The sequence below is a fragment of the Nyctibius grandis genome, chromosome 15 (genome assembly GCF_013368605.1).
Source record: "Nyctibius grandis isolate bNycGra1 chromosome 15, bNycGra1.pri, whole genome shotgun sequence".
NCBI lineage: Eukaryota > Metazoa > Chordata > Aves > Nyctibiiformes > Nyctibiidae > Nyctibius > Nyctibius grandis.
The window spans coordinates 5,939,483-5,965,398 of NC_090672.1; the positions used below are offsets into that span (position 1 = coordinate 5,939,483).

The window sequence follows — 25,916 nt, forward strand, 5'->3', positions numbered from 1 at the left end:
TCCCAGAGCCTGAATCCCGCTGGCTGAGGCTCCCATGATGCTGCGCTGGAGCTGCCGACCTTAGTTCTGCCATGAGCCCTTGGTGTTTTGCCAGGAGCTGGGGCCAGCTTGTGCTGAGCCTGGGCCAAAAGTTTACTGAACTGCAAAATAACATCATGTTCTGTGAATTGGTGGTTCCCAAACTGCTGCTGCTGCCTTGGACAGCTCTTGGTTGGCTTTGTCCATAGGGCTTCTGCCGCTTCTCTAGCGTTTTCAACAGCTAATGCAAGAAGATGCTTTAAAGTGTGTTCCAGTAGTTGCAGTGCAGTCCCTCAAAGTCATGTTTGCAGACTTTTACTCCCTGCAAAGGCCGTCCTCTTTGCCCCTCCGCTGGGAAACTGCTGCATGGTTGTGCCTGTGTGTGCCAAAACATTCTTCAAGCCAGGGCGAGGTCTCCCGTTCTCCCTCTGGGGCTCTGCTCTTTCCATTCCAAACTGGTTTTTCGAGTCATTTTTTCATATGTGCCTCTATCTCTGCTACTGCTCACCTGCGTTTGGGGAGGAGCCTCCCAGAAACTGCTCTTTAACGCGCCACCGACCTTCCCTTGCTGAGTCTTGTCATTCCATCCCGACAGACCGGAGCAGAGAGCCCAGTCCCCACGACGACTTTGCAGACTCCGGGAGACCAGCTGGGACCTCACCAACATGTTCAAGGGGGTGGGCAAAAGCTCCCCGAGCAGAAGTTCCCCTGCCAAGCCTAGCAAGTAAGTGCAACTCTTCTCCTCTCTCTAAGCTGTCCTGTGGACCCTGGGGGAAGATGAGGGAAGAGTTCTGGGTGTCTCCTAAGCCACCCTAAGAACCATTTGTCTTTGTGGAGCAGCCAGAAAGTCGGGGCTCGCTGGGAGCTGATGCCAAAACATGCTGCCCCAGCTGTTGTCCTTGTCTTTGGTGGGCTTTGTGCTCCAGCCCAGAAGCATCTGTGCACCCCCAGGGATGTACCGTGCCTGAAGATGTGCTTAGAGCTGTGCTAATTGAGCAGGGAGGTGCAAAGCCCCTTTTGGGCAGGTAGGAGTAGGGAGAATCAGCGCAGCCTCTTTGCTTGGGCAGAGCAAGATCTGCTTGATGGTGATGCAGATACCAGCCTGGATTTGAGATCCCCAGACTCGATGGATGTGTGAAGTTGGTGTGATGCTACCCTGGGAACTGGGATCCCTGGAGAGCGATGTTCAGTTTGGTGCTGCTCAGGTGGTGAAGATGGGTGAGGACTGGGTTTGCTGGTGACTGCTCTAATCCATCCTGGTGACCAGCTGGGTCTCTGCAGGTGAAAGAGCTGAGGTTGTCCCTTTTAGTCCTGTCTGAGGCAGCACCAGAAGGATCTAACAGCCATGTCCTTCTCTGAAGAGATTCCCTAAGCTCTGGGGAGCAAGATGTGTGATGGAACCAGGATGCTACTCTGGGAGGGGTTGTCCTGCAGAGAGAGCGCTCGTCCCTCCCTTCAGCTGCAGTTGCCAACTCAGGGGTATTTTCCACCTTCCCTCGGCAATTTTGCATTTCATGGTGTTAGTGGACTGATTCTGTGGGAATCCCTGTCCCCAGCCAGGGTTAGAGGCTGAGAAAACCACAAAGGGGTTTGTTTTGAAGAGGAGGGGACCTGCAGGGAGAAGGGGGGTGCTGGCCCCGTCACTCGGGGCCACCATCAGCAGCAGCCCAGGATGGTGTGTGTATGGACGCCTGGGTGGTACAGGGCCAGCACTGCATGGACAGCACAGCGCTGGCACCCAACTGCGCCGTTTATGGGGGCCAAACCCAACGTTAGCAAACAGCCACTGAGGAGGGTGGTGGCCCGGTGCTGCCGGGCAAGGCAGCAGGGCCAGGGGAGAAGGGGGCTCCCACAAAGGCTGAGGCTTCCCCGTGTGGGTATTGTGAGCTGGCCCCTGCCCCGCTGTAGGGAGCTTCTGCCTCAGCGGAGCTGAGCACTCACAAACTCATCACGGAGACAGATTTGGGGCTTCTCTGAACACAAAGCCTTTGTCAGGGCCTGACTGCAATGAGACACCTCCCCAGAAGCCCCGGAGCTGCGTCAGCCTCTGTTCTTAGTCTTGCTAATGCAACCCGTCCACCTTCCCAGCCTGGGCCGCACGCTGCCTTCCAAACGTGGGGACTTCACGTGAGGCTTCCTTGGAGAGCTTGCTGCAGCCCCCGTTGTGCCGCAGGAGGGTTTGGGCCGGTTCTCCCCCAGCGTGAGGCTCTCGGGATAACTGGAGTCACATCCCGGTGACACCTCACACCTCTTCCCTGCGCAGGACGGAGGCTGGAGCCAGCGGTGTGGCAGTTACCGAGCTAGTCGTGCTTGTTTTAGGAGGCACCGACCATCAGAAAAAGGCTAATTGGTTTGGCCATGGGCTGGGGCTTGGTCAGCGCCCGTATTAGCTGAGAAAATGAAGGTGAATGAGTTGTCTCATGACCAGCTGCCAGCACACACTCTGCAGATGGCCCCAAGAAAATGTTGGTGGCCCATAGCTGCTCCTGGTGGCCCCAAGGCCAGAACCTCAGCAGCAGTCAAGGTTCCCTGCCTCCGAGGGTTCCCAGTTAGCGGGTGCCGCTGCTGGCACGGACCCCTAGAGAAGTACCTCATCGTGGTCCTTGGGACCATGGCGTTGAACATCCCAGCTCGCAGGGCCCTTTGCTCTCTCCACACGGTGGATGCATCCCAGGGAGGCAGTAGCAAGTGCAGTTTTGTCCCCAGGGAGCATCCTGGCTGTGCCCCGCTCTAGGAGGAGGCAAACTGCGGGGCTGAAAGGGAAAATTCATGAGAAGGTGGAACTGAATCGGATCTGGCTGGACTGGCTGCCTGGGTGCGATCTTGACAAAGGCTGTGGGTGGTTTTGGAGGTGTATGGCAAGTCATCCCCTGGTTTAATCGTCTCTTGGCATTGCTGCTTCTGCCACCGCCTCCCTCTGCTTCTCCCAGTCAGTCTAGAGCAGCGTGGTCCCCAAGGGGGACAGGGACGGGATCAGGGGACTAACCCAGCACTGGTGGGGGGTTGTTTGTGGTCTGCTGTGAGCAACTTGGGCTGGCAGATCAGAGAGTGCGAGGACTTCTGCGTGTCAAGGAGAACAGACCCAGCTTTGGGGTCTGCCTTGTGGCCATAAAGTCAAGCCTTCTGGAAGGAAGGGATGGAGAGGGTCAGGGACTGGAGAAGCTGGGTGCTGTGGTCCTGCCCAAGCATGCTCTGGCAGGAGTGGGGGACGGTCCTGCTCCCACAAAGAGACACTGTCCCTTGCGTGCAGTTGGACTGTCTAGGAGGCAGAAAGTGGTATGAGAAATGAACCAATGTTAATAATAGTGCTGTGCCTCTTCTAGGCATGAGATAGCCCTAGGGAGGAGGCTTGTCCTGGCTCTTGAGGAGGAGGAGCAGGAGGAGTTCTGCTGAGCCTTGCCCTCAGCCATGTCGGCCAGCCCGCGGCTGCAGCTGTACGCATGCGCCATGCACGGGGTCAGACTCGAGCCCCAGGAGGCCAAGGGATGCCCAACACAAGCATGGGCAAGCTTGTGGCTCCTCGTATCCCAACAGATGCCAAGCTGCCTCTCTGCAGTCCAGGTGTCAGTATCTTCACCCTGAAAAGTGGGGCCCGGCTGTGGTCAGCTCTCATTGAGTGAGGGCATCTCCTGGGGGCAGCTGGGACAGCCCTGATGAAGGACAATGAGGTATCCGTGTCACTACAGGGTACGTGGATGGGTGTGGCCATAGATGAGAGAAGCTTGCACTGTTCTCAGCATGGTCCGTGGTTGGGATAGGAGGGTCTGTGGTGGTTTGGGCCCTTCTCCAAGTGTGCATGGACCAAGCAGGGTCCTCAGCATCACTCCCACCTTGACTGAGGAGCATGACAAGGGTGGGAGGCTCAGCTGAGGACAGTTGGCTTCTCCACTTGTGCATAAGGACTTCCTTGGGCTCCCAGGACAGTGTGTAGACACCCCTCTCCTCCTGGGACATCCCCTACCTGGCTTCAGCCCTCCTCAAGCATCCAGACTGCTCTTTTGCGGACTGAAGTGGTTTGGCTGCTTGCAGGGCTGGAGAAGCCCCTTTCCAATGCAGGGTTAGGGTCAGAGTTAGGGGAGACCCTCTCTGCTCCTGAGACAACGCTCTCCAGGAAGCATCACTTCTTCCCTGAAGATCAAGTTGTTAGCAACAACGTCCTTGTTTCTAACCTCGGGTGTCCCATGCAGGGCAAAGGTAGGGCAGGCTGGGGATGGGCAGGGTTGAGCCCCTGTAACTAGGAGGTTGTTGAAGTCTCTTCAGTCCATAGTTTTGTCATGGCTTGGCCTAAACAAAGCTGATTCACGTAACCAGCCTTGTGAACCAAGAGATGGGGTGTCCCAGTGTTTCCTTCAGCCAGGAAGGGAATGCCACCAGAATAAAGAGGATTTTATTGGCAATCTACCCTCCCGGGGAAGGACAGATCCTCACTTCTCCCTTCTTGGAACAGCACAGAGGTATCTGCGGTCACATCACAACCGGGCTCAAATTGGACACCCCCTTCACGCTCTTCCCAGGTGGGAGCTGAATCCAGTCAGACCCCTTGGGTGGATGGTGCTCTCCCCGGCGCGTGGGGAGAGGCGTCCATCCCCTGGGACGGCGGCCAGCCCATGACTCACACTCTACTCCCTGCGCAGAGAGCCCGGGCAGGAAATTTGGGTGTGCTCAAGTATTTGCTCATGGGACACCACCTCATTCCAGGCGTGTCGGGGATGAGTGGGAGATTGTGTAACCTCCTGGGGAGGGGGGGACCTCCTAGGGCTTCCAGCCTGCTGTAGGCTCAGGCTCATGAGGGCTGAGTCCTGCCTCTGCGCTGCTCCCATCCACCTTGTTGTGCTGGGAATTGTGACCACCCTTCATCTCCCTGGGTGCTGCAGTTTACCCCGGGAAGGGCATCCATGGAGCATAGATGGGGTAGGAGGGATGTTTAACGGGATATAAAAGACAGGTTGTAGCAGACAGTGATGCTTTGATGATGATGACGATGATGCCCTGCTTGGGCTCTCTGATCCCTGGAATTAGACCCTGTAGAAGAAGGCACTGCCAGAGCGCAGCAGTCCCCCGTTGACTTCACTGATGTGCATTTTGCAGGCAGAGAAGCCGAGGCACGGCCAGGAGATGCTGCCAACCCAAAGCTGCCAAGGGAGGGACGCGCTGCCCTCTTGGGAAATCAGAAACAAGGGAGGAGTCGGAGAAAAGGGATGGGAGGATGCTGTGAGCAGGAGCGCTGGGCCTGCGCCTCCTCCGGAGCTACACAGGCTTGGCAATGGTCAGCGTGGGCTGAGCTGGCTTAAAACACGAGCTCCGTCTGTGGCACCCGAGTGCTTGGCTTGGGGTGACTGTAACACTCGGTGGCACTTTACAGTCACTTGGGGCTGTAATAAATGAACGTCTCAGCATCTGCTCTAGCCTTTGGTATGAACCGTGGAATAGCTGGAGCCGTGATGAGGAGCTGGAGCAATGGCAGAGCCATTAAGGGAGCTACTTCCCCTTGTTCTTTGCTAGATTTAGGGGCTAGTAAGGAAGCCACATGGCTGGAGGGCAGATGTGGGTGGCTCTACTGCAGGACATCACCGTTATCCTACCTTCTTCCTCCACCAAAGGCATAGGAGCTGCTTGTACCGACTGACCCCTGTGCAACGTCCTATTGTCACTGCTCAAACCCTTCCCTTCTGGTCTCAGACCCCAGAGTCAGCACGTAACCGAGCTGAGCCTCTGCTGAACTTTGTCCCATCAGCAGTGATCCAAGGGCCCCAGTCTCTGGCTGATGCTATCGGTCCTCACCGCCCGCCTCTGCTCTCCCACATCCTGGCAGCGCTGCGCTCGCCCTGCCTGGAGGGTAGGGCCGGCACCGTCCCCAGGGGCAGATGCTATTAGAAGCCACAGGACATGAGGACAAAGGTGGCACCAAGGCTTGTGCTTCCGTGTCCACAGGGAGCCTTGGGACTGCAGCTGTGGGAACCACCCCGTGCCTTGCTGCGGGCTCTGGATCCAGCTGTTTCGGCAGGGCTCTGGGCGCTCATTCACAATAGTGGTGATGGAATAAGGGCCATGGTGGTACCTGTCGGTCTGTGGTGGCACCGAGGTGAGAGACAATAGGGAATGGTCTGATGGGGACCTCCAGGGAATGTTAGCTGGGGAGAGGAGGGCTGTAGCTGCACTATGGCCCTGGGAAGTTTGTCCCCAGGCCCTGAAAGCAGAATGAGTGCAACAGCCCACACAGTGCCCAGAGGGGCTTGTAGTCTGCATAGCAAGTCCTTGTCCACTGCTACCTGGTCCTGGGGTGGCACTGGGCTCTCCAGCACCTCAACGAGCTGAACTGCAGAGCACTTTGCACGAAACAAGACCACAGGATGGCAGTTCTGGGTCAGGCTGAAGGGCCATCTCGCCCACCTCTACCAGCTGACAAGGGCGGACACCCAGGGAAGTGCCTCCAAACAGGGCAAGCGTGCTGTGCTGCCTCCGCAGTGTGCTGTCCTGGCCTCCAGCCAGCTGTGGCTTCCCAACCCAGATGTGATGTCAGTGCATTTGTCAGAGTCCTCCAGTGATTTTTTTTTCTTTTTCCTTTTTTTTTTTTTTCTGTCCCCTCCAATGTTTTCTGAATCCACACAAACTTTTGAGCATCTGTGGTGTCCTGTGACAAGGAGCTGTGCAGATGAGCTGCGTGGTGTGCAAAAAGCCTCCGTCCGCTCCCTCTGAACACACCACCTCTTACCTTCACTTGGCTGAAGGCAACAGCCAGGCATGGACCACTTGTATGCTTCCTTGGCTACAGCTTAGCCTCTTTGGAGATGAGGGGGACATGGGGAAAAGGCCTGAAGAACCACACCTGTGTCAGGTCCTGGGCAGTGATGAAGAGGGTGAGAATTGCCTTCACCCACCCCTCTGCTTTGCTGTTCCCTCTCTCAGGTCCTCAACAAATGAGCTGGCCGTGCTCATCTCCCGCATGCAGACAAATGCCGACCAGGTGGAGAAGGACATCCTGGAGACCCAGTCCAGACTCAAGCAGGTGAGCTGTGGCAGAGGGTGGTGGGAAGGTGAAAGGCTTTACCTAGAAATGCGGTGTCTAGGATAACAGGTCGGGTGTCTGCTCTGTGCGTCAGCTTGCTGGTGCAGGTTTAGGGGCTGACTCGAGGCTGGGGAGGAACAGAGCACCCTGCAGAGCCTCCCAGCCCCTGGGGCTGCATACCAGGGCATCCCAAATTCTACCCTCGGTGCTTTCTGCTCCGTGCCTCATGCTTCCCACAGCCAAGGCTGTCTCCCCTACAGCAGCACAGCCCTGTGCCTCCCAGCAGCCCCAGAGGCAGGCAGCCAGCCTGACCCACACCGGTCCCCTGGGTGGGAAGGTTGCTGAAGCAGGCAGCTTGGCTGGGCATACGTTCCCCAGCTGCACCCTTGCACCAAGTTTCCTCCGTGGTTGGTGTGTTGAGCGTCCAGGTCCTCTGTGCTGGCAAAGGAGAAGGTTGTGAGGTCTGTGTAGTCCAACCAAGCTTTTTTCTCTGTCGTCCCTGGTCTCCAGGATGTCAGCAACCACCAGAAAAACAAGGCTTTTGAGTTCCAGCCAGAGAATGCCAGGAACCTGAAGGAAGCAGAGACCCTGCTGAAGGACCTCTTTCTGGATGTGGACCGTGCCAAGCGGCTGAAACACCCTCAGGCTGCTGAGATAGAGAAAGAGTGAGTACAATGTGGGGGACTGGTGTGATGGGGGCACTGAGCAATTTGGAACCCCCATAGGATCTAGGCTGAGCTCCAGTCATTGCCATGAGAGGCAGAGTTTCACTCTTCTTCCCCAAGCCTTAAAATCAGGGCTTCTGCCCATATATTGTAAAGATGGTGGAGTGCAGGGTGGCTGCTGGAGTGATCATCCAAGACTCCCCAGTCTTATTTGGGAGCTCTTGTAAAAGGTACCTGAAAAATGAGGAGCTAAATGGTGGCCCAGTTCCCAGGGCAAATCCCCCTTTTCCTCCGCCTTTCCTAAAAGGAATGTCTTTCAGGCAAGCACAGGGTCAGAGGTGGGTATTCGAATGGGAGAAGAGCTTCAGTTGGCCTCTGGGGTTTTGCTCCCCTTCACTCTCCAGCCCTTCTAGGTGGAAATCAGGAGGGAAGAGTTGTTTCCTAGCTGGGAAGGGACAGCCCTGATCTCCCTGCAGCTTCCTCTTGGGTTGTAATTCCTGAGACATCCCTGGAGATGGAGAGCACCAGGACAAGTGCCTGCACTGCTGAAGGAGGCCAGTGTCACAAAGGGACAACAAAGTAGACTGGGTCTTACGAGTGAAATCTGGGCTCCACAAACCCCCCCTTGGTCCCTCCCCTTCCAAACTGACACAGAGGCGTGTGCCTTTTCTCCTTGGCAGCATCCAGCAGCTCCATGACCGCGTGACGCAGCTGTGTGCAGAGTACCGGGCCCTCTACGAACAACTGAACGTCCCTGACGTGGGGCCCAGAGTAGACTGGGCTGGGATCCTGGACCAAAAGATGGTAACAGCAGCTGTTTTGAGATGTATCTCCCAACTCCTATAAGGCCAGATGATGTCTGCTATTGCCTGTAGGGCTCTGCCAGCCATCATGTGCTCAGCATAACGCAGGGACATTGGGGGGGGGGTGGAATTAACTCTGGGTAGGAGAAGGACTTTCCTCCCACCTCTTAAACCCCTCTGGAAGACACTCTTGATTGACCCCTTCAGATTGAGAGCTACTGGAGGGGGATCAGGTAGAGATGCCCTGCTGTGGGATGAAAGGAAGGAGAAGGTGATGTCTTCAAGGACTTTACAGCCCTACATCCTAGGGTTTCACGCTGCAAGGTCCTGGGTATGTGGAGTGCCCAGTTTGGGGTCAACCTGGATTCCCTTGAAAGTTGGATGGTAACTGTGTGCATCCAATGCATGTCACCATGCGAACGGTGGCTGGTTCAGCTTAGGTTTGTACACCAGGGTTGTGTGGCCTGGTTATCTTTGCCTCTGTGTATGGCTGGGGAAATGGCAACCAACAGCAATCATGGTAAACAAGATCCCTTCCCTTCTTCCTGGACTGGTATCAGATACCAGATCTTTTCACACCCTGCCAGAACTCACTGTGGTTTCTCCCTGAAATAAAGTCTTTCTCTTTAGTCTCTGCCTAACTCCTTTTGCACAGAAACAAGTCAATGCGGGACAGTACGGCCCCGGCATATCAGAGCTGGAAAAGCAAATAGCTGAGCACAACATCCTCCAGAAGGAGATTGAAGCCTATGGCCTCCAGATCAAGAACCTCCACTCCGGGGTAAGGCACCCTCCATCCCCTCCTTGTTCCTGTTGGCTTAGCTCAGGACCCTGCGGGCTCTGCTCGCTGTCTGGCTGCGTGTCCCATCTGCTCCTCCTCACGGTGACTATCTACCCTTATTCTGCACAGGGGAGACCTGAGGTCAGACAGATCAAGCCATGCAGGGGCCAGGGATGTGGTTCCTGAATGGTTTCTAAAGCATCTTCCATAAAACAGCTCATCAGCATCTACCACTGATGGTTTATAACAACTTTTTTCTCCTTTTTTTCCTCTTGGTCTTGGCCATGTTGTAACCCAGGATGTGGCAGATTTAAAAAGCCAGTACAAGGACTTGCTGGTAAGCTTCTCAGTGGTTTTCTGGACAGATGGGGTCATACAGCAGAGTAATACCTTCCCCAATGGACAGGGAATACCCGGCTCAGGGCAGGAGCTACCTCTGGTCTTGCACAGTGACGTTGTGTTGCTCATTTTCCTTCCCCATTTCCTCCCCACCTTGGAATGGGTCACTACCCCCAGGGGAATGCTGTGGGTGAGATCTGTGTCTCTTCTCTTGCTGGATCATTGGTCTGGAGTTGTCTGTGTGTCCATGAGCGCAGGGTTATGGATGTGGCAGCAGAAAACCCTGTCCCAGCCCATGGGTGGTTCCAAATCGGGATTGCAAATGTTGAGGCTTGCACTGACCCCTTACAAGGGAAACAGAGAGGAAACGAGCAGCTGAAGCAAAGGAGGTGGCCAGGAAGAAGGTCCTGGGTTTAGCCAGCTGGGCCCGTAAAGGTTAATGCTGAAGAATGGCATTTGTGAGAAATATAGCAGAGCTGGGCCAGCTCTCAGACTGCCCGAGGCATCAGCTCACACCTGAGATTCTGGTTAGACAAACATATCCTGTCTGTGAAGGAGGGAAAGGGAACTGGCAGCCCCATCAGATAAGAGCAAGCGGTGGTAGATGTCTCACCAAGGTCTCTGGGAATCTCCTGGTGGATGTGCAACGCGAGCGGGGTCCTGGGGAGGAGGAGGAGGAAGAGGCTTCTCAGCCTGAGCACCAACGCTGTCTCTCTCCTGTGTGCATGGGCAGAAAGCCTCCATCTGGCGAGGGCAGAGCCTGGGCAGCCTGTACCACCACCTCCAGGGCTGCACCAAGGAGCTGGGCTACCTAACGGACCAGCAGACCAAGATCCTGAAGCAGGACTGGAGTGACCAAATGATGGACGTCCAAAGCGTGCGTCGGCAGTACGAGGTGAGCTCTTGGGGATGGCAGCTTGTCCTGCCACTGGGGCAGGAGATTTGCAGGGTGGATCCCAGTCTCCTAGACATCCACCACCAGCCCTAAGCCTGGTGTTTTCACAGGGCAGCCCAATAGCGCTGGGCACAGAAACAGAGGTGGAAGAGATTCTCTGGGTCCACGCTGGAGTTAAGGATGAGCCACTCTGTGTGTCCCCTCCTGTTGCCTGAGCTGGCACGTGGGGTCATACATTACAGAGCTGTCGGTGAGGCTCAGTGGTCAGAGGGGAGGGAAGGGCTCAGCGTCACGTCAGCCTCAACGTCCAAAGTACAACACCCAGTGACTGCTGTGTGCTGGGACCAGGAAGAAGAGAGGGATAATTGCTTAGGAAAATGCTCTTTGAATGAATGCCCCGATGCTTTCTGAGGCCCAAGCGTGTCTAATTTGTTTCAGCTTTGCCTAGCCCCTTCTCTTTCAAAAAACAAACAAACAAATGAACAAGGATGTCTATGCTTTGGGAGCCTTTTCTGTGCCACATGGGGTTTGCTGCCCCAGGAGACGGCTCTGTGCTCCCTGCATGCTCCCACTGTCATGAAGTTTCTCTTCCACTTCAGGACTTCAAGTCTAATGAGCTGCTCAGCCAGGAGGAGTTTGTGAACCATCTTCAGGATGATGGGGATAGGATGATTGAGCTAAAGCACCCAGCTGTCAAACCGATCCAGGTAGGGAAAGGGGGTCTCCTCCCAAACCCTGTAAGAGAATGAGAATGCTTTCCATAAGTTGTGGATCGAGAGCCAGGAGACAGGTTGGAAGAGACCTCTTCACCTCTTCTGCAGAGCTGCTATGTTACTCTTTCCTCTCACACTGCACCGACTGTGCTGCAGCATCTTTCTGCCTGCTCCAGCCCTATGGGGAGGCTGGGGGTAGTGCAGGGTCTTTACCCCCTCAGAAATCTTCAGGAGATAGTGTCTAACATATGCGTGCTGGGACTGGCTCCCCGGCTGGTGCTCAGATGCGTGGTCAATGAAGCCACATTCATGCTGCTGTGAAACTCCAGCTATGACACAGCATGACCTCTCCCAGGTGAAACCAGCTCCCAACCTCCAAGGTTGTATTTCCAAGCCTGCAGATGCATTAGCAAGCTGAGGTGGGCTCACGGCCACCCACAGCACTGGAGCTGAGACCCCTTGGGAAAATGGTGGCTGCTCTGTGTGAGCCAGGTCCTTGTGGAGCAGGATGCTTGCTCAGGCTCAGCATCAGGCAATGGCTGGGCATAGCTTTGCCTCTGCTCAACAGCTGTCTTTACCCTTCCTCTGATCTCTGGGACTTCTGGGGAAAGGAGACCGCTGGTGAGAGAGGTAGGACTAGCTAGAGCCTACTGAGTCGTGCTCTGTCCCACCACAGGCTCACCAGGAAGCCTTGAAGAATGAGTGGCAGAATTTCCTGAATCTCTGCATTTGCCAGGAGAGTCAACTGAAAAGCGTGGAGAGCTATAAGAAGGTAAAAACCAAGGAGCAGAGCACGGGCCGTGGGGCTGCAGGGGCAGGGCTGGAGTGGGCAGACTGGGAAGAGAGACAGCAAAGGGGTGAGGATGGGAGATCCTTTGCTTGCCCCTAGTCAGAGGATTTTGGGGAAACACCCCTCAAAACACAGTCCTTTAGTGCTGCAGTGAAGGACTGGCTCCCAGCTCGTCTCATCAGCCCTGTTGTGTTACTCTGCTGGCTTGGAGAAGAGGGGCAGGGGAGAGTTTGCTCGCTGTTGTTACCTGGGACGTGTCTATTGATTGGGATTATTTGCCTGTGGCTCAGGCGATGCAGAGTCCTTGTCCAAGCCCACTCTCTGAGGGTGGTCTGTAGGGTCTTGTGAGCCCCAGACAGGTTGTGGGAGAGACACTGAGAACTGAGAGACCCCACTGGACTTGGAGATAGTAATGTCCTCCCATCCCTGACTGTTTTCCTACCCACACCTCCAGTTCCAGGATGATGCTGAAGCTGTGAGCTGCTCCCTGAAGAAGATGAACTCTGACTTGGACACCAAATACAGCAAGTTCAACAAAGAGAGCCCTGGGGTGGTGTCAGATCTGCTGCTTCAGCTGGAGGTGAGGTCTTCAGGGCTGGTGGCACTAGCCAGACCTAAGGGGCAGACCAAACACTACAACATCCCCGATAAATAACAGTGGGGAAGGGGAAGAGGTGGGTAAATAACCCTACGAGGACAGCTCATCCCAGCTCTGTGCTAGGGAGGGGGAAGCCCATGGCAATACTGTGCTCTGGATGCTGAGTCCCTGTAGCCCCAGAAGGTCCATGCTGCTCACGCTGTGGGGCAGTGACTCCTGGGAAGGCACTGATCCCCATCAGTGACACACAGCCAGGCCCCAGGTCACCATCAGAGTAAAGGAGAAGCGCAGGGAGGAGCTGCGCTTTGTCCTAAACATGAAACGCTTGGATTAGAGGGCCCACATAGAGCATGAGCTGCTGGCATCCAAGCAGCAGGGAAAGGTCCTCCCATCTCCTCAGCACTCTTATGAGCCAAGGGCAAAGGAGGGAATAAAGAAATCTGACCTTGGGGGCAAGATGCAGATAGGAAAGGAACATTTGCCCAGGAGAGAGGGAGGAGACACATTCAACGTGGTATCTTCCCATGCATGCAACTCATTTCACTCCCAGGAGGTACCGGGATCTTGGTACCTTCTGAAATTGGAATGTGGCCACCTCTTGGCAGGTCTCTTTTCCATTTCTGAGAAGAAAAACTTCTCCAGGAGATTCAATATGACACTGTGGGATCACCTAAGGTTAACTTAGGCTGTGACTTCAAGGGCAGATCTGCTGTGGGCAAAGGAAATTGAGGAGAGCATTGATAATGAAAAGGGGAAGAAGGGACATGGAGAGGTCAAGAATGGAGACACTTCCGATTCCATCCCAGCAGTGACCACACAAGGATGGACAACTGGCCCCAGCATACCCACTGTAGTGTGACCCCCCTTTCTTCTCATCCAAACCTGGTCACAACCACTGTCTTCCCCGTTTTGTTTAGAACGAGGAGAAGGTGGTGAAGCAGGCAGAGAAGAGCATCGCTGACCTGAAGAGGAGGAGCAAAGAGATCAGCCCACTGAAACTGCGCAGGATGCGTCCCTCCCAGCCCCTCACCTTGGACACCCTCTGTGACTGGGATGCTGGGGAGGTGAGGGCTTAACTAGCAGTACCCTCAGAAGAGGCAGGAAACTGGATTCTTATTTGGTTGCTCCAGATCTTGGCTCCGTGGTGGGAGGAACTGTCGTAGTGCTGGAAAGCCAAGCCTTTCACTGGATTTTGTGTCTTTGTCCCAGGTGCAGCTGACAAGCGGTGACAAGTACACTCTGAAGGACAACAGCAACCCGGAGATGTGGGTGGTGCAGAGCAGCTCTGGTGTAGTCCAGGAGGCACCTTCTGCTTGCTTCTTCATCCCTCCACCAGACCCTGAGTCCATAGACAAGGTCAATAGGTGAGTCTGCAGTGGAAAGCTTGACCCAGAGAGATGTTCAGACTTGCTCTTAGGTCGTAGCCATCATGACTGCCTCAGCTGCAGAGAAACGGGAGCTGGGAGCATACCTCTTGACTGTCTAGTGTGAAACCCCTCCTGGACAGGGATTATTGCCTGCACCCAAGTATCAGATCCAGGTTCCTGCCATTCCTCGACAGTGCTGCACGCTGCATGGACCTTGCTGTTAAAGAGTTTTCTGGCAGTCAGGCCTGATTTCTTCACCCAAACATGTGACTCGCATAGAATCACATCAAATTAATTGCAGAATCAGCCTGGAGCTTGGGACTTGCCAAACAGGACGGAGTTATCTGTGGTATCTCCTCTCAGCCAGCCCCAGCTGGAGACTGAGAAATGCTCCTTGAACCCCCGTGTAGTCTCCTGCTGTTGGCTCAGCCAGCTCCCGTGGTTCCCACAGGATGGGGCAGTGGGGCGGGGAGTTTCGGCGTTACCTTTTTAATCATGTCCCCAGGTGCTTGGCTAAATCGGTGCCGCTCAGGTGCTGCGGAAAGGCCCACGGCCCAGATCCAGGGTTACTTGGGCATGTTTGTGATGGGAGCACCAGTCACACGGGCAGGATTACTTAATTGTGTTGCTCTTTCTGAGTGTGTATCCCTCTTCACGCGTCCCACATTACCGAATCCTTTGGATTTATGGGTTTCATGTGTGTTTTAAAGCAGAAAAGTTTGCAGAGTCCTCTTGGATAACAGCTCTGTGGGTGTTGCCTGGAAAACTCTTCCCCTTTTCAGGCCACATGTGGCAGTTGTTTCATTCTGCAGTGTTTGCTTCCCTTCCTACACGCAAAATATTTGTCTTTGGTTTATTTCCCAGCCTGTTCTGCCATTCAGTCCTTCTGCATGGACCTATGTCCTGGCCCTGCAGAGGGACAGCCCTCGTCCAACAACGGCCAGGCAAGCTGGGACTTGCTGGTTTTAGAGCACAGTGTTTAGTGGGAGCAGTCCATCGCAGAGATGTGAACTAGCCTGGTCCTTCAAAGGCCTCTCCTCCTGCTTCCATCAGTCTTCTCCCACCCAGAGATTTTTTTTGTCCTTCCAGGCTGATCCCAGCTCTAGTTTCATTAGGAGGGAACCATCCTTACAAATAAGAGTTGGTGTTTCCAGGGCTGCAACCACAGAAGCAGCTACTTGTACTTGCTCCCTGTGAAGCATTGCAGTGATATGAAATAAATTTGTTAGCACCTGGTGAGAGTCAGGAAACACTGCCTCAGCTGGGAGAAACCAGCTGCTTGAAACAACCGGCTGCTCCTGCTGCTGTGCCCTTTCCTAAGGACAGCTATGAGTTACAACAGGCTGCAGCCTCCCTTGCCCTGCCTGTGGGGGCACCTTGCCCTGCCTTTGGGGGCACCTTGCCCTGGCAGAGGCAGGAAGGTGCTCCTGGGCTGGATTCTGTCGAGGCTTGCTCAGCACAGCAGTTTCCCGTCCTGCCGGCTGATGCTGCTCCTCTCTGTTCCCAGGCTGGAAGGGGAACTGAACACGGTGAAGCAGAAGCGAGCGGCGGTTCAGAGCACCCTGAGACGCAGCCACAAGGAGCAGGTTCAGCCCAGCGAGCAGGGTATGTCAGCAAGCAGGGTTAGTCGAGCCCTCTCCACAGCAAGCCCATGCACCTCCCCTGCAGAGCTCCCAGACCTGGCTGGAAGCAGAGCACCCACCCAGGCAGACAGGGGTACCTGCGGGTGGGTGTGAGGATGCCTCCTGCTCTATGGAAAAGAGCAGCCGATGGGATAACCTGGCTCCTGGTGCTGCCAAGGACTCACTGCGTGATGTCGGGCAATTCACTTAAACTCTGTTGCCCTTCTCAAACGTCTGAGATTGACCTCCAGCTCCGTCAACAGTTGCAGAATATTTAGGGTTGCAGGGGGATGTGCCTATCCAGAAGCCTTAATTAAACCTTCTTTGGGATCTGAGTTCCTCACAGGTCTCTCCCCTGGCTGGGGGCTGTGGAATGAGCAGGCAGCCATGGGTAAATCACTACCCCTGGCTAGCTGTGTCCCACCGCTGTAGTTCAAAAGGGTCCCAGCGAAGCTGAGCAGGGATGTGTCTGCACAGCAGCACATGGCTGTCTCTGTCCCTCCTTTGGGCTTGAGCTCTGGCTGGCTGGGGCAGAGCTAAAACCATTTTCCTAAGCCTTTGCCACGGGTAGGCACACACGTGCGTGATGCTCTGCGGATTGGAAATGTTAACTGAGTTGTTTATGGTTGCATCAAAACCCCACGGTCAGGAGAAGCCTGTGTGCTTCAGAGCTGTAGAACAAAAAGGGCAGAGCTTTGCAGCAGGGCTGTCATGAGAGGGCATTGGAACTTTAGGGACCTTGTAGGGGAGAGCTCAGGGAAAGGGCTATGCGGCAAGACTGGGATGGCAGATGAGAAATGGAGCTTAACCTAAGCTGTGTCTCACTGCAGCTCTGTCCAGGACCCCCCCTGTAGTCCAGGATGATCCCCAAGCTGACCAGCTTCTCGGGAGCCTGGACCGTGTTGGCAAGGACCTGGTCCAGGTAGAGAAGGAGGTCTTGAACCGAGTGAGGTCTCCAGTGAATTACAGTGACCCCACAGATGACCTTGCCAGGAGGATCAAACACCAGCAGGTGGGTGCTGCTGCGGGCAGGTTGGAGCAGGATGAGTTTGGTAGCGCTGTGTCCTTGTCCCAAACCAGAACTGACGTAGGAATTATGCAGGAGATGACAGCCGGTTCTTCAAAAGAGAAACCTGTGTTGCAGTTGTAGGGTTTCAGGCTGGCTTGAGCCCTTGAAGTGGGACTGGTTAAGCCAAACCTATGAGAAACGCAGGCTTTTCCCTTGGCTCAGCTCTGTAGCAAGATGGTCCATTTGTTTCAGAGCTGTGGACCAGGCACCAGTCTTGGGGAGTCCTCAGCTTGTCGTGGGGATGCTGTCACCCTTCGCTCTCAAGTCTGTAACATAAAAGATAACAGGATAGAGGGAATTAATCCAAGGACCAGCTTTGGCTCACCCGATGGGGAGTACAGACTGGTAGATGGGAGGGGGACAGCAAAAGTGCCCTGGCGCCCCGCTCCTTTCCTCTGGGGTAAGGTTTGGATCTGTAGTAGTTCAGCTTGTTACATCTTCATCTGCGGTTATTTATCTGTCCCTGGCAGAACGATGGACTCAGGCATGTAGGTTTCTTCCATCTCTGTCTCTTTGGCTCTCTTTCCCACACCCTGCCACTGCCAGACAGCCCCAGTCTGGATGGGGCTGTGCCCCAAGGGCCAACACCTTATGGGAGGGCTACCGCACCCTTAGCCCCACAGCAAAATCCGCCCCTGAGGGAGACACGTTTGCGCAACAGCACTGTTATGACTGTGTTGGGTGACTCTGCTCCCATCTGCTGCGCCAGGAAACAACAAAGAAACTTGAGAACCTGGGGGCAGCCAAGGATGCCTTGCAGAAGGAGTGTGAGACCTACCTTTCCAAGAAACCCACCAGCACCTCGGCTTCCCAGCTCCCTGTCACGTTGAATGCCCTCAGGAGCAAATACAATGATGTCAACATGCTCTCCAGCCTGTACAACGAGAAGTGAGTGATGATGGCAAGGCCTGATGGGGATGAGGGGGGGAAGTCCTTGCACAGAGATGTCAACACAAAAGCATGAGAGAAAATGTGTTAGGTCTATGTGGGCATTGATTGAGGTCCATCTAGCCCAGGGCAGGTTGGAAACCTTCCACTCATCATCAAAGGCACCTCTGAAGGAGTTCCTGTATGTAATCTGTGGTCAGATCCCCCGCACTGTGGAAAGTCCACCACAATGGGGGTGTGTCCCAGCTGTGCTGTATGCAGTGAAATGCAATACATCTGACTTCTGGGCAGCATGACAGGGTTGTGAATGCATATTGCTTCTTCTTTGCCATGCTGTAGAAGCTCTGATGTGAAATAAGCTTAGACATGCAAAATCAGAGAGAAAAGGAGAAGAATGAGGTCTTCTGTAGCTAACTTCGTGCTGTCATTTTTCCCTTGCCCAGGGCTAAGGCTGCCCTGAACCTGGAGACTCAGATCGAGAACACAGACAAGATCATCAGCACGTTTGAGGCCAAGCTGGCTCAGGATAGCATCATCCCTGCATCCCCCAATGCCCTGCAGGATCGGGCCAACGATCTGCAGGTAGGAGAACAGCGGGTTCTTAGTTAGGGAAGGGACATCTCTGAGCTCAGGTAGCCGTGGTGGGGAGAGCTGGGCTTTGCTTATTTGAGCACTCCAAGGTACCAGCAATGAAGCCTTTCTAAGGACTTGTTCCATGAAGGCTTTACGTTGGTGTTGCAGACTGACTCGCACTCACTACCTAGCAAAAAGCTCTGTCCCTCCCAGGCTACCTTTGGGGTCCCTAAAATATACAATGAACCTCTTAGCATCTAACCTCCGTTGCTCTGCCACACAGCCATCCCTGTTCTTTCCTGCTCCCGTTCTCCCTGCCCCATCATTAGCTCTCACCCTTGACTCACAGTGATCCTTTTTTGCCTTCCCCAAAACTTCTCCCTTCTGTTCCACGCACTGTCCAACCCACCTTGCTTCCCACCTTCTTTACTGAACAAGTCTCACTGCTACATCTCTTCCATGTTGCACATCTATTTTGGAGAGCCTGACTAGTCCCCAGGTGCTGCACAGGTAGTAACAGTGTTAAGGAGGGTATTTCTGGTTGGTGCATCAACTGGTGCAAACCTGGAGGTGTCATTTTCCCCTGCAGAAGATGAAGCGGGACCTGGTGGCCCAAGAGGACTGTGTGCTGAAGCTGAACCGGGGGCTCAAGGATGCTGAGCACAGCTGCAGCGCCGTGCAGAACAACTTCCAGGAGTACTGCCCTGACCTGCCCCGGCAGAAGCGGGAGGTGCAGCTCCTCAATGATCGCTACCATGCCGTTGCGGACCAGCTGGATCAGCGGTGAGGAACTATGGCATCATCTCTGCTCCTCCGGGCTAACGTGGATCAGCATTATTCAGAGTCCCAAGAGTATGTTCTTCATTGCAGGACCTTGATCCTGACCACTCTGCTGTACTACTGGGGACCAGGTCTGTCCTGCTGTGCAGTTGCCACCTTCCTATGCACAGGACAGGCCTTGAGCTTCCAGATAGCTGTGAGAAGGCAGTCTTACGTAGCTGACTGCTGGCCTCTGCCTGACCCAGTGACCCTACCCAGAGAGACCCTGGTGCTTAACACTTCTCACAGGCATTGCTGCTGGTTGCCTGCCTTTTTCCTTCTCTCATCTCCCAAGTGGTGTTTAAGCTGCAGTAACAAACCTGATGTGCACAGCGTTGTGCTCCCCACTCAGGGACCAGTTGTCACCCTCTCATTTTTGTTATCTTGGTGTTTGTTGTGGTATTCTTACCGTAGTGTCTTTTTGGGAACTTGCACATGAAGCTTTGCCCTTCCCCTTAATGTTCCTGTTCACCTTTGTGCTGTGCAGAGAGAAGACCCTCAGAAATATCAGCCTCACCTACCAGCAGTTCCAAAACTCCAATGAGAACCTGATGTTCTGGATGAACAGCCTACCCAAGCACCGAGTGAAGACCACCGATGGGCCAAGCCAGATCAATTACAAGCTGCAGGCACAGAAGGTGAGTTCCAGGGCAAGCATCATAACCTGTAAGGGTTATGGGGGGAATTTGCTTGTGAATGGTATGCAAAATAGTACCAACCAGCTCCTAGGTGTGTGCTTCACCCATCACAGTGAATGAACTAGAGCAAGGAGACAATGGATTGCAGCCCACAGATGATGTATCTTGCCCTGCTGCATTCATCTGCAGTGCTGGTGTCCTCATGTATGCTGGCCACCCCTAGGCTGATATCCTTTCCATGGAGAGGACACACCCAGATCCTGAAAGATTGCACCTTGGGCTGAGATGTTGCATCTGGACCCTGCAACTGTCTCTTCTTGAGCAAATCCTAAGCTGACAAGCTCAGATGATGAGATGTGAAGGTTTCTGTGTTGGGCGCTATTTATCTCATGATAAATCAGTGAGGCAGGTCGTGGGCCAGTGAGCGTGCTACTGAGATCCTCTAAAGCCCAGGAGGCTTTCCTAAACATTCTCCTGTTCCCACCTTCCCTTTGGTACCAGGCTGAGCTACTGCTCTTGCCTGCAAGAGTATTGTTGGATTGCTGTATCTCAATCTGTCCTTAACATCATGTGTCTCCTCTGCAGAGGCTGGTGGAGGAGATCGAAAGCAAGGAGCCTGAGAAGAACGCAGTGGTCAGACTGTCCCGGAATGTGCAGTCCACACTCAATGTATGTCTGCGTTTTCCCATGTAGCGCTCCCTTAACATCTCACTTGAGAGATCCCAACTGATTCTTCTATTTCTGCTCTGAACAGGACTATGAACTCCAAGCAGGCAAATACAGCTCTTCTCTGGACCCTACCCTGACTGATTTTGCTGCAAAGAGGCTGCGAGTGACTCCCCTACAAGAAAGCATCCAGGCCCAGGTAAAATATTAAGATAAAGGCATAGAAACCAATGTCTAGCTCCTTACCCAAGCCCCATGTGCTCTGCAAGGCTTTAATCCACACTTACAGCCACAACTGATCATGGTCCTAATCCTAAGGACAAATGTCATCAGGGATCACTTTGTCTATGGGGCAAAGCAGCACGTGAGATCCAGAATTAGGGCTGTGTCTGGTACCTTTGGTTGAGATTGCTGATGGTGCCTCCTTACCATATTGTGTGTGAAGATAAAACTTACAGGGTAGGTGTGTGGGCTTGCACAGGCATCCCTTGGTGTAGGCGAATTTGATGTTCTCCTCCAAACCCTTTTATTTACACATTTTCTGCATTTAGGATCAATAGGAATAATGGAGATTTTTACTGAGATTTGAGTATGACTTGGTATTTAGATATAAACCAGGTGTCTCTGTAGAAACAGCTCTATTTCCAGAAGAATCCAGTGCTTTTTCTAAGAGTGGTTTTAGAGGAGGCCTTCAAACCTTTGCCTCAGCCCTGCAGAAGCATGGCTAAGAGCGGGTCATTTTCCACCTTTCTGAGTATTACTGCAGAATGGTGTTTGTTTTGTCACGTTTTTTCCAAATTTGGAGACCTGTTCTAGTAGTGCATTAAAGACTGACTTCCATCTACCTGGGCAGAACAGGTACCGGGGACAGGACTGAGCCAGAGCTCCCGTGTGCTCTTCCCAATTACACCTCAGTTCCCCCGCATTGCCTTGGGCTATTTGCCAACTGCCATCCATGCGTGGCCCAAGGTGAATTTGGAAGTCTGGACCCTGTGTAGGCTAGCAGGCTTCTAACAGGCATTCAGATAAAGCGGGACAGGATCTCCTACATGAGTCCTTAGGCTCTGTGTCTCAATTTCTGTAGAAAATCAGATGTGAAGACACTAATCCCTGGAATAGTGCAGTACACAAAGTGCATCCAGGTGAAAGGAGGGGTGGGAGAGTGTGCTATCCAACAGAGCTGTGTCAGGGTGAGGGGGACAAGGCTCTCACCGCTGTTTCTTTTTCAGGAAAATGATGTAACCAAGCTCTACATGGAGCTGGCAGCGGAAAATAAACAGCAGCTCAGCCGGCTGGAGTTTGCCAAGAAGGTTGTTGAGAAGGTACCAGCTAACAACTCATGGCGAGACTGGGGTACTCTAGATTGGGGTTTGAAATGATCTCTCCAAAGCTGTCAGCAATCTGCTAAGCCTGGGGTCCCCCCGTGCCTCCCTGGATCTTCACGTCCAGCTGTGAGGAAGGACAGGAATGGAAACCCCTATGAGAAAAAGACCACGAGTAACCACAGTTTCACTGACACTGATCTCAGGTTGTGACATTCATCACCTTTGTGGGCCCTCAACTGTTTACTGAAGCTGTAGTTTATGCTGGGAAAAAGAGATTTGAGTTGGGGCTCTTGAGTCCTGTTCTCAGCTATATCTAATCAATGTTCACAGACTGAGAATTCTAGATTTGTCTGTGGATGTGGTTGGAATTTAGTGCTCACAACCTTCTGGAAACAAGTCAAAGCAATAGGACTTTTATGCCTTTCTAGGGCTTGATTCACTTATAGGAAAGGTCTCAGGTCTGGATGGCTTTCATTCAGTGTTCTCAGGAAGGACAAGAGATTAAGCTGGAGAGCTCTGTGATGCTACCATGAACCAGCTGCCCAGCAGGGACTGGCCACGTTACCCTCCCTCAGCTGCAGAGACAACAAGGCAGCACAAAGCACCTTTGTGGGCTGCGGCAGCACCTCCCTGACAAGGTGGAGACACACCAAGACAGTTGCTTGAGATGGTGGGAATGTGTCCTCATTTGCCATTTACAAGCAGCCTTATTTGGAGGCTCCCTGGGGTTCCTGTACCAGGTCTGTCTCCCACCATGCTTTGTCATGGAAAAAGCCTCTGCACCAGATTCAAAGAGTGACTCAGTTTCCCTGCCTTTTTTTTTAAGTACCTTTTTGTTTTTCCCTTGCAGAAGGAAGTGCGTGAGGACATTGAAGCTGTACATGAGCAAACCCAGCAATCTGAAAACAAAGGCACAACAAGCAGGGAATCTGAGGGGTTGAAATTGCAGCTGGAGGAGGAAAGGAGGAAAGTGGCCAAGACTGAAGAGGACTTGGAGGAACACAGAAACAAGCTGCTAATGTTGAAGACTCAGAAGCCCATTGAAAGAGTGGAAGAAAAGGAGGTGATAGAATATTACAGAGACCCACAGGTGGAGAGCAACCTGTCTAAGATGGCGCAGCAGATTGAAGAGGAAGGCAAAAAAAGGCAGAGCCTGCAAGAAGACATTGAAATGATGAGCCGGAAGCTTGCCCAGATGGAGAGCGAGAAGAAGATCATTCCCGCCCAACTCCTCACCAAAGAGATCACAAAAATTGAGAAGGATCCAAGCCTGGATAGCCAAGCAGCCAGTCTTCGTCAGGAGATCAAACGTCTTCGGGAGGAAAGCTTGGCCGCTGCTTCTGAACTTGAGCAGTGTAAGAGAGAGCTGCACATGCTGGAGCGAAAGCAGCCCAATATCCGAGAGAAAGTGGTGGTGAAGGAGCTGATCAAACTGGAGAAAAACCCAGAAATGCTGAAGTCCATTAGGACCCTGCAGGTACAAATTGATGAGGAGTCCTTCAAGAGGAAGTCTGCAGAAGAAGCAATAGTGAAGGTGAAGAACAAGATTGAGGAGGTGGAAAGACTAATTGAAACAGCAGAACCCAAAATTATTGTGAAGGAGGTGAAGCAGGTAGAGCAGGACCCAGAGTTGTTGAAAGAGTCTTCCAAGCTTAAAACTCTGATTGAAGAAGAGAGGAGCAAGAACTTGGTGCTTACTGGTGAGCTGGGAGAGCTGCAGAGCCAGTACAGTATTGCAGAGAAGCAAAAACCAAGGATAGAGGTTAAAGAGAGGGTCAATGAGATTTTCCTGGTGGATCCTGAGACGGAGCGGCAAATTGCACAGCTCAGAAGGGAGCTGCAGGAAGTTACTCTAAAAAGGACAAAGATTGACAGTGAAGTGGAAGAGGCCTTAGCAGAGCTCAGTGTCCTCAGGTCACAGAAACCAGTGGTGGAGCTTAAAGAGGTTATAGAGGAGGTGGTAAAACATGAGAAGAGTCCAGAGATTCTCAGAGAAATTGACAGGCTGAAACAACAGCTCAATGAACTAGTGAACACCAATGGCAGGACCCAAGAGCAGCTCATTAGGCTGCAGGGTGAAAGGGATGAATGGAAGAGGGAGAGATCCAAGGTGGAAACCAAGCTGATCAACAAGGAAGTCATCCGATATGAGAATGATCCACTCTTGGAAAAAGAAGCTGATCGTCTCCGTCAAGAGGTGCGTAACATGTCTCAAAAGAGGAGAGCTGCAGAGGATGCAATCTATGACTTGCAGAATAAATACATGCTACTGGAGAGGCGAAAGCCAGAGGAAAAGGTAGTTGTCCAAGAGGTGATACTGACGCAAAAGGATCCAAAGCTCCGAGATGAGCACAACAGACTGAGCCGGAGTCTGGATGAGGAGGTGAGCAACAGGCGTCGTCTGGAACGTGACGTGCAACAGGTTCGTGCACTGGTGGAAGAGCAAGAGAAGTTGCTCAACTTTCAGGAGGATCGAAGCAAGAGGCTTGCACTGGAGAAGGAGATGAGACAAATTACATTGAGAATAAAGGAGCTGGAGGAGAGCCCAGTCCCAGTGCAAGAAAAGATCATTATGGAAGAAGTGGTCAAGTTGGAGAAAGATCCAATCCTCGAACAGTCTGCCAGCAACCTGCGCATGGAGCTGGACCGCGAGAAGATGGAGGTGCTGAACTTGCAGAGAGAATGCAAGAACCTGCAGATGCAAGTTGATGTCCTGCAGAAAACAAAATCCCAGGAGAAGACCATCTACAAGGAGGTCATTCGAGTGGAAAAGGACAGAGCACTGGAGAGTGAACGTGCCCGCATCTGGGAGCTGCTGAACAGGGAGAGAGGGACCAAGCAAAAGGCAGAAGAGGAGGTCCGGCGGCTCAGGGAGAAGATTGAGAGAGCTGAAGGCATGAAGAGGACGTGGGCTCGTGAAGAGACAGAGCTGCAGAAAGCCAGGAACCTGGCCATCCAGGAGAGAGCCAACTTGGAGAGTGAACTGCGGGAGCTGGAGAGGCAGAAGCAGCAGAAAGTCCTCTTCCTTCGGGAGGAGTCCAAACTGCTCAACCAACGGACTGAGAATGACAGGCAGAAGAAGAAGCAGCTGGAACATGAGTTCTCCCTGCTGGAGGCAGACATCCTTAGGGAGAAGGACCAGATCTACAACAAGGAGAGGTTTATTCGAGATCTTCAGTCAAGGGTCAACCGGGAAGAAATCAATCATGAGACCCAGATGAGAGAGACGAACCTCTCCACCAAGATCTCTATATTGGACCCTGAGACAGGGAAGGATATGTCCCCTTACGAGGCCTATAAGAGAGGTATCATAGACAGAGGCCAGTACATCCAGCTGCAAGAGCTGGAGTGTGACTGGGAGGAAGTCACCACTCTGGGCCCGAACGGAGAAGTCTCAGTTCTCCTTGACAAGAAAAGTGGGAAGCAGTACTCCATCGATGATGCACTAAGGCTGAGGAGGATCACAAAGGAAGAGTACCAGCTGTACCGGGATGGCAAGATTCCCATCTCTGAATTTGCCTTGCTAGTGGCTGGGGAATCCAAACCTCCCCCATCCCTCTCTATAGGCTCCATCATCTCCAAATCCCCTCTCTCATCACCCACCACCCCTCAAATCCAAAGCTTCTTCCCCCCAGCCTCTCAGAAGGGCTTCTGTGATGACACATCCCCCATCTCTGGGGTGTACGACACCACCACTGACACCAAGTACAACATCAAGACTGCTGTTGCGAAGAAGCTGCTTGATCCCATGACGCTCAGAAGCTCTGGAAGCCCAGGCTGCCACGGGGGTATCATAGACCTCATTTCTCGGGACCGTTCTCAGTCCACAAGGCGATTGAGAGGGGGCTGATTGACAGGACCTACATGCAGAGACTGCTCAATGCCCAGAAAGCTTTCACAGGGATTGAGGATCCAGTGACCAAGCGAAGGCTGTCTGTGGGGGAAGCAGTTCAGAAGGGTTGGATGACCAAGGACAGTGCTTTCCCCTATCTGGAGGTCCAGCATCTAACTGGAGGGCTCATTGATCCCAAGAAAACTGGTCGCATCCCTGTGCTGGAAGCTGCCCAGACAGGGATGATAACAGGCGACCTGGCCAACAGGCTCCAGGATGAGTCCAACTATGAAAAAGACCTCATTGACCCCGTCACTAAAGAGAAGATAAATTACAAGGAGGCCATGGCTCTCTGCCAGAAGGATTCGCTGAGCAGCCTCCTGCTGCTCCCGGCTGCGTCCGAGGGGTATCAGCGGTACCACCAGGCGAGCCATTCCCCCAGGCTCTCCCGGTTCAGGCACTGAATGGGTTCAGACATGTGCTGGATGTGGTTCCTTCAGGAGTTCATC

The 25,916-nt window shown here is 53.3% G+C and overlaps 1 protein-coding gene across 1 annotated transcript; it reads left to right on the forward strand.

The window, feature by feature from the left end:
* The first annotated feature begins 672 nt into the window (after nt 1-672).
* Nucleotides 673-25,871, forward strand: EVPL (envoplakin). The gene is given in 23 exon segments (XM_068413354.1): nt 673-742; nt 6,925-7,024; nt 7,535-7,689; nt 8,370-8,493; nt 9,148-9,273; nt 9,572-9,610; nt 10,346-10,507; nt 11,107-11,214; nt 11,897-11,992; nt 12,465-12,590; nt 13,526-13,672; nt 13,818-13,972; nt 15,483-15,580; nt 16,428-16,609; nt 17,376-17,554; nt 17,998-18,136; nt 18,717-18,910; nt 19,434-19,584; nt 20,170-20,253; nt 20,339-20,449; nt 21,480-21,572; nt 22,426-25,387; nt 25,390-25,871. Coding segments are annotated over 23 exon segments (6,072 nt in total). The 5' UTR covers nt 673-683.
* The last annotated feature ends 45 nt before the right edge of the window (nt 25,872-25,916 follow it).